General features: G+C 47.0%; 2 protein-coding genes across 2 annotated transcripts; both read left to right on the top strand.

Moving 5' to 3' along the window:
* Positions 1 to 41: 41 nt before the first annotated feature.
* Positions 42 to 3,146, top strand: LSM7 (LSM7 homolog, U6 small nuclear RNA associated (S. cerevisiae); the record flags this gene model as incomplete). Its single annotated transcript, XM_008939209.1, has 3 exons — positions 42 to 132; positions 1,847 to 1,918; positions 2,875 to 3,146. Coding segments are annotated over 3 exons (306 nt in total), but the record flags the coding sequence as incomplete, so codon positions are not given.
* Positions 3,147 to 6,335: 3,189 nt separating this feature from the next.
* LOC103771890 (kelch-like protein 21) lies at positions 6,336 to 8,143 on the top strand (the record flags this gene model as incomplete). Its single annotated transcript, XM_008939208.1, has 2 exons — positions 6,336 to 7,314; positions 8,049 to 8,143. Coding segments are annotated over exons 1-2 (1,074 nt in total), but the record flags the coding sequence as incomplete, so codon positions are not given.
* Between the last annotated feature and the right edge of the window lie 4 nt (positions 8,144 to 8,147).

Here is an 8,147-nt window from a genome sequence, read left to right as displayed (position 1 = left end):
GGGCGCGGCTCACTGCGGTCGCCTTTGCTCCTCTCCTTTAGGACAAGGAGAAGAAGAAGAAGGAGAGCATCTTGGACCTCTCCAAGTACATCGACAAAACGATTCGAGTGAAGTTCCAGGGCGGGAGGGAAGGTGAGTGGGGTGGAGCCCCAGAGGTGCCTCTGCAGCACGAAGCCGGCGTTGCTTTTTGGGGGTGTCTTCGCTCTTTGCTCGCCAGGTTCTGGGTCCTCCCTCCCGAGAAGACACGATGAGTATCTGGTGCTTTTAGCTGTCACTAAAGCTGATTGCCTTTAACTTTCTGTTAATCCCTTGGCTGCAATTTTGTCTGTGTTTTAGCCGAGCCTCCTTTCTTTCATTGTCTTTTCTTCAGTTGTCTTTAACTGTCTGGTTTCTTTCTTCTTTTTCTTTTTTTCTGGCTGTTTTTTTTTCACATTGTAAGGGTGTGCAAGCAGCACAGAGACATGTACAGCTCCCTGGCAGGAGGCTGGAATCAGGTGGGGGTTGGTCTCTTTTCCCAAGTAACCAACGATAGGATGAGGGGCAATGGGCTGAAGTTGCCCCAGGGGAGGCTCAGATTGGATATTAGAATTTCTCTCCTGGCAGAGTGTTGAGGGGTTGGCCCAGGCTGGACAGGGAGGTGCTGGAGTCCCCAGCCCTGGAGGGGTTCAGAAAACGTGTGGGTGTGGTACTTGATTTAGTGGTCATGGTAGTATTGGCTTGATGGTTGGACTTAATGATTCTATGTTTTCTGGGTGTTGTTATTAATACACCTGCCATCCCTTTCACCTCTTAGCCTACTAAAGGTGCCGGGAGTTCCCAGATTGTTTCAGTGTATTTCACCATCTCTTCCCATCACTTCTGAGGCTCTCATGTTGTTGTCTTCCTGCTCCTTGCTCCTGTGAGGTACCTGTGCTGTCCCTCCTGCTGTCCCCTCAGCTGGCTGAACATCAGCAGTGTTCTGCATGAGGGATGCTCAGCAGAAGCTTTTGCGAAGCAAACTCAGTTTGCTTTTAAAAACAGCTTTTAAAACTTCACTGGGAAATGGGTTTTTTAGAAGTTACTTGGACTTCTGACTGATAAGTGTCGGTTTGGGGGTTTTTTGGTAGTTTTGGGGCAGTCAACGTTTCCATTGAATCTGTTGGTTTAAATTTTCTTTAAAAATTGACACTAAATTCCTTTATGGCCTTCATGGGACACCCAGGGTTATGAGAGTCCCTTCTGTGAATTGGGCTGTTAGGAATGATAGTAATGCTGGTAATCAACAAGTGTTTTTCAAACTGAGAGATCATTTTGTGTAGTCTTGCAGCTTATTTGGCAACCAGTTTTGTGGAGTCCTGTTGTGGTTTAGGGTGAAGTGCTTGTCTGTCTGCAGCACGCTCCTGTGACCACAGTGCTTCAGCTGAAGAGCTTGTAGGCCTGGAGGGCACCTGGAAGGCTGGTGGTCTGAGGAAAAAGATGCCAAATATTACAGTCTCACTGCATTTTTTGCCATACCCTTTGCTGAGGCTGTTTATTTGATTTGTTTTCTTTTCCTATGGTGTGACTCATAGTGATTTGTTATGCTGAAGTATTCTTAAAATAACCCTAGAATTGGCCCAGCCCAAGAATGTTTGTCTTGAAGAACGTTGTAAAGAACTGATTGCAAAATGTGTTAAGTCTCAGCTGGCACAACCCAAACCAGGTTCTCCTGCATCTGTGCTTTGATAAAGGTGGGGTGTTTAGTATCTCTGGGCTCATTTGCTTGGAGGAGGGAGCAGAGCTGGAGAGCTGTGTGTCCTCCGTGCAGTCGTGTGTTCTGTACACTTGGCTTTGGTCTAATCCTTGTTTTGTGTGTGGTCTTCAACAGCAAGTGGTGTCTTGAAAGGATTTGACCCTCTTCTGAACCTTGTGCTTGATGGTACCATTGAGTACATGCGAGGTAAGCAAAATACTGTTTGTGTAAAGCTTTTCCTTTTTCCCCAGGAAGAATGTTCTTTGTAGAAATCTTACTGCTCTATGAGTGAATAACCAGAAACTTCAGGCTGAGATCATCCAGAGACATGCTTGTGATAATTAATTTGTGAAGAAAGGGACAAGGTAACAGAAGTTAGGTTGAGCACATTCCCTGAGACAGACCACTCTTGCTAGTCCTTCTTCAGCTGCTCTATAACTCACGTGCTGGTCCTGTCCTCAAAAGCTGGAACAAAGTAGAGTGTCTCTTTTCAGATAAGTTGCTTTTGCCTTCATTTCTAGTGTTGCTGGTTTGCTTAAAGCAGGAAAAGTATCTCAGCAGGCATTATTTTACCACTTTAAACTCTGCAGTAAATGCTGCCTTTGTATTTCTGTGGGATTAAAACCCTCTGGTTTCTCAGAGCTGACAGAGCTGTAGGGCTTCTGCTCATTGGCTTTTTTACCCATCGAAGGATAAATATTCCCATTTCCACTTCTCCTCTCTGAAACAAATTTTATCATATGATAGGAGTCTTTTAAAGATTATTAATACACTTGCCTGTTGACAAGAAAGCACCCAAGGCTTTAATTTTACTCTTGGAAGCGAGTTCCAAAAGCTGTGTAGTGGATTTTTGTTGAGTGTGTTGACATCTCAAGGAAGGCAGAACTGGCTGCTGCCGAGTGTTTCCATGGCCCTATCTGCACCCTTGTTGGGCTTGGTGAAATTCTTTATTGCTCACTGTGGCTTCTGGTGCTTTGAAAGTGACTAAATCAGCAGCATCCTAAAGACCCCAGATATTACTGGTGTCTAATTCTCATAGTCCTTGTGTTTGATACAACGCAGTGACACCCAGAAAACTGCTGTGTGCTTGTGCCTGTTGATGTGGCTGAATTGAGTTGGTTTTCCTTCTGTTGCCATTGTAACTCTGGCTCTCTGCTTTTCAGATCCAGATGATCAGTACAAACTAACAGAAGACACACGCCAGCTGGGGCTGGTGGTCTGCAGAGGGACCTCTGTGGTTCTTATCTGTCCACAGGATGGAATGGAAGCGATTCCAAACCCTTTCATCCAGCAGCAGGATGGCTGATGCTTTCTTTGGATTGTCTCTAAAGACTTCAGGGGTGCAAAATCATCGGAGAAAACCTACCAGTGTGTGAGAAGCTTCCTGCTTTGGGGGAGGAGTTCGAGTGTGTATTTGTCCACGTGAAAGAACGGTCAGCTTTTATTTTTGTGGCTTCCCATAAACGATGAGAGGATGGGGCATGATGTGCAAGGACAGAGTTCTGAGTTTTATTTTTTTTTCTTCTTTTTTTTTTTCTTTTCCCCACACATAAATGTGTAACTGCATTATTTAGAGGTGACAGGAGAGAGGATATTGTCACAGAACTGTCTGAGACCCTCTTGATCTCGTGACTTTTGAAACGACCACATAAAAATTAGTGAAGAAATGCCCTGAATATTGGTTATATTATTTACATTTTTAAATACATGAAAAATGTACTTAATCTGAAGCTTAAATACATGACAACATGTTCTTCCTCTTAGATATCAGGATGCAGCTGGGAAGCACTGTGTTGTAGTCTTCCTGCTCTTTAGTTCAGTTTCTTTTGCCTGCTTGCTCCAGTGCTTGCAGGAACATTGACTTCCCTTACCTAGTACCTCGTTGTCACCTTTACAAGCTGTGTAGCCAAGAAGATCTTTTCTAGCACTTGTTCCAGATCTTGTGGGTTGTGATCAAGGCTCCCACCTCTCCACAGAAGGACTGCACTGACTTCTAGGGTGATTCTTGGCTGAGTGATGTAAACTCTACAGAAGTGTCTATTTGATACTTGGAATTTTAGGGGAAGAATATTTAAGATCCTGATGTTAATTGTAGGCAGTGTCTGGAAATACTGCATATTTTTATATTGTAGCTATCCACTTGTGGTTCTGTTTGTTATAACTTGATTTGTAAGTAAACATTTTTATTTCTTTTATACTGCAGAAATTGCAAGATATGAGGAGTTTTGAGTGAATAAATACAAACTGATCTGTTCCTAAACATCTGGTTTTTAGTCTGAAAAGGTGCTTCACAGCTGACATTGCAGTTCTCCACAGCTGTACATCTGAATTAAACTTATTCAGGAGGTGGAAGAATCAGGAGGGACCTGACCTGAAGCTGTGCTTGGGTCTAAGGCAGGAAACTGGTGGGAAATGACTGAGAGCTTCAGGGGTCCCCTTCCCGGGGGCTCCAGGTTCTGGTGGGCATTTGAAAGACTGGAATAGACACGATGTGCCTGTGGGCTGTGTGTGACCTGCTCCTGCCTCCTGCTTTTCCTGAGGGCCCTTTACCAGGAGGGTGTGGCAGAGTGAGTTGTTTGGGTGGCAGCAGCAGTGTCTAGTTCCCAGAGGTTGTCAAGGTCAAGTGGTGTTGCCTGTTCCTTCTGGCAGCAACACCATGCTCCTGTTCACAGCCTGTCCTGGGTGAGCTCTGAAATGGGTGGGAACTTGAAGTAAATAAGTTCCAGTTGAGCTTCTCTGACTTCTCCAGGGGGCTGTGGAGTTGGGGACCAGTTGTCTCCTGTGGCATATTGCCTTTAAGTGCTTCTGGATTCAGGTCTCCTAGGGATTCATCCTCAGAGTGCTTCACAGAGCTGTCTGTAAAGCCATGCTCCTTCAAACTTTTTTTCTAACAATACAAAACTTGCTCTTCATGCAATTTCACAATTTGAGACTCACTATTTAGAATGAATGGGGCAGAGTTTGCTCCCTGTCAGCCTGAGAAGAGTGGGAGAGAGCCTGGTGGTTGCCAATACCAATGACCTGCTGCCCCATCTCTGCTCTCTCGTTTTGTGAGTGTAGTGTCCTGGACAGACCTGTTGAAGCCCTCCTGAGTGGAGTCCAGGCTCTAGATGCAGAGGGTGCAGGGAGATGTGCCTGAAGTTGTCAAGTGTCCACCAGCTCCAGAGGGGCACGTTTCCAGGATTTCCTGCCCAGTTGATGGGTCACTCAGTCTTTGCCAGATACAGGCTTGTCCTTTTCTGCAGTGCAGACTTTGGGGTTGTACTTGGGGGTCAAATACCTTAAAAACAAGAATGTGAAAATTAGGGGGGATAAACTTTTTCTCAGGGCTTGTTGCCATATGACAGGTGGTGGTTTTAAACTAAGAGAGGGGAGGTTCAGACTGGGTAGGAAGAAAAACATTTTTTACACAGGGGGTGGTAAAACACGTGGCCCAGGTTGCCCAGGGAGGTGGTTGATGCCCCATCCCTGGAACCATCCCAGGTGAGGTTGGCCGGGGCTCTGAGCACCCTGCTCTGGTTGCAGATGTCCCTGCTCCATGCATGGAGATGGGACTAGATGGCCTTGAAAGGTCCCTTCTGACCCAAACCAGTCTGTGATTCTCTTCTGTAATTCTGTAGCTGATTTTTAAACGTGTATTTGCTTTTCCGTTGGATTAATTCTTAAATGTGTCTCTTGATAAAACCATTGGGAACAGCAGTTTTGCAGAAGCCTCTTCCCAAAAAGGAAGGGAACCTCCAGGGGAGAAAAAGCTGCTCCTGATCCAGGTAACACTGTTCTGCATTAACTCCACCAAGACATGGGACTGAGTCTTGCTGGGATGGGCCCTTTGGGACAAGGGGCACAAGATCAAGGTCACTGTGCAAGTCTCCATGTAATAGCTTGCTCCAAACACTGGAATCAGTGAACTGTGGCTTGTACTGTGACTGTATTTATTCTGTTCATTGAGACTGAGGATGACTCAACGTGTGACAGACATCTGGGTTTGAGTGGGGGCTCCTTCCTTCCCTCCAGCTCTTCCTTCCCTCCAGCTCTTCCTTCCCTCCAGCTCTTCCTTCCCTCCAGCTCTTCCTTCCCTCCAGCTCTTCCTTCCCTCCAGCTCTTCCTTCCCTCCAGCTCTTCCTAAAGTTATATACATACTAGGTATTGCAAGCAGGCTGGAATTTGCTCATAAACTTGAACTGATGAAGGATGTGGCTTTGGGGAAATATTTTTTTTTTTTCCCCAGGAGGGCTTAAGCTTTCCTGTGTTTCTGATTTGCAGAACTGAAAAGTTTTGCAGTGGATATATTTATTTATTTATTTATTTTCAAATGAGTTCACTGTTCCTCTGCATCTTCATGATATTTAGTTAGTGCTTGAGAAAGTTTTGGTGGTCTCTTGTCTTTCCTCCTTGTTAGTCCAGGCTCTTTGCTTAGCTCTCAGCTTCCCCAGTTCCCTGAGGTAGATGCCCATTAAATCTGTGGGTTTTTTGGTTCTACAGCTCTCCTGTCATTGCTGCTCTGAAAGCTGCAGGAAGGACTGAAGAGCAAAGCAGGAGGATAGAAAACAGACTCTATTTTTAGGCCAAGATAAGCTATCTTTTATTTCTCCTAGCTGGGGGGTAATGTTTCCAGAGACCTCACATGAGTAAAGGCTGGAGAGGGGCTGAGTTAATTTTAGCTGCCTGGCAGTCAGCAAGCATGGAGCCTGCACAGGAACCAGACGAGCTGGGACCTCAGTCAGACGTGGTTGCAGACACGGTTCTTGAGGTTGGAGAGAGACTCTTTGAGGTCAGCCGTAGGGAGCTCTCAGTGCACAGTCGTTATTTTGAAGCCATGTTTTTTGGGGGGGCAAGGGAGAGCTCTGAGCAGCACATCGTGATCCGGGGGGTCGATGCGGCTCCTTTTCAAGCGCTCCTGGAGTTCACTCGCACGGCCCGAGTGCTGATAGGTCAGGAGAACGTGACCAGCCTGCTGGAGACAGCTGACTTCCTCCAGTTCGACAGGGTGAGGCTGTTGTGTGAGAAGTTTCTGGAGAGAGAGCTGCACGTTTCCAACTGCCTGGGCCTGATGATCTACTCGCAGCAGTTTGTCTTTGGAGAGCTGTTTGCGTCTGCTCTGAACGTGGCTCTCTCCCACTGGGGGGATGTGATGTGCCAGGAAGAGTTTAAGGCACTACCCAAGGAAATGCTGATGCAGCTCCTCAGGAGCGATGACCTCTTCGTTTCACGAGAAGATTTGGTCTTTGACAGTATTATGAGGTGGATAATGGAGGACCCAGCAGAGAGAGAGGAAGACTTTCTGGATCTGGTGGGCGAAGTCAGGGTGGCTTTTCTGAGTTTGTCCTTCCTCGATGTCCTGGTGAAACGCAGCAAGCGCCTGGGAGAGGCAGATCCCTTCTCCAGACTGATGAGGAAGCTGGAGAGCTGTCCTCCCCCCCGCTGGCACAGCACAGAGCTGCGCCCCGCCGCCGCCCGCAGCTACGACACCCTGTACGTCCTGGGAGGGAGGCATGACAAGGAGCAGCAGGAACTATTTACCTTTCAACCTAAAACAGGGACCTGGCAGGCTTGCTCTCCACTGCAGCGCAGGAACCTCACCCAGTATGCAGTGGCAGCAGTAGGTAACTGACAGAGAAGTGGGACTTGGCAAATGCCGACGGAAATTGAGGCTTAGAGACGCTGGTGCAGGGAGGGCAGCTGCCCCTCCTGTGACACTGCAGCACTGCTGAAACCCCCTCCAGAGCTGTGTTCCTATTTGTTCAAAGGATGGTTTTCCTTAGTCCTGGGAGAATGTTGGACAAGACTGAATTCTCCTTTTCATAAGGCAGAAACTACTAGTAAGAAGCTCCTTGCGTCAGCTGTATCTGGAGTGAGTCTCATGACCTCACTTTAAACAGCATATTTTTTTTGCCTGCTCTTCCCTGGTGATTTTGACAGGTTCTGGTGACTTCTGATTTATAGCTGCATTAAGTTAAACTTGATGGATATTGTGAAATCTTCACACTTGGAGACATCAAGACAGCTCAGTACCTTGCCTTCCCTTATCTAGTGTTGGTGGTAGTGCCATTTCGAGTGGGAGTTTGGACATGAGATCCCCAGAGGTTCTTCCCAGTGAGGGTTTCCATGATTCTGTTCAAGAGTGGGAGCAGACTTGGGCAGACTTGCTGCATCCTGTAGGCCCAGCTATCTGTGCAGATGTGGGGAATCAAACACTGCAAACTGATACAGAGAGCAGCCGTTTGGTTTGCCTGTCTTGCCCCTCACCAGTACAGCCCAAGGAGAAAGGAGAACCTCGGTTCTCAGGAGCCATTTGCAGCCTCCACGTAACCGACGCTTTTCTCTGCTGTCTTTCCAGGGAGCTTCATTTTTGTGACAGGAGGGTACTTCCGGGATGAGTTCGTGTGGTACAGCGTGGACTGGGTGTTTATCTACAGCTGCTTGGACAACCGGTGGC

This window comes from Merops nubicus, unplaced genomic scaffold, assembly GCF_000691845.1.
Source record: "Merops nubicus isolate BGI_N331 unplaced genomic scaffold, ASM69184v1 scaffold15144, whole genome shotgun sequence".
NCBI classification, from domain to species: domain Eukaryota; kingdom Metazoa; phylum Chordata; class Aves; order Coraciiformes; family Meropidae; genus Merops; species Merops nubicus.
The sequence above is the reverse complement of the archived record's forward strand: the minus strand, read 5'-3'. Positions and strand labels throughout refer to the sequence as shown.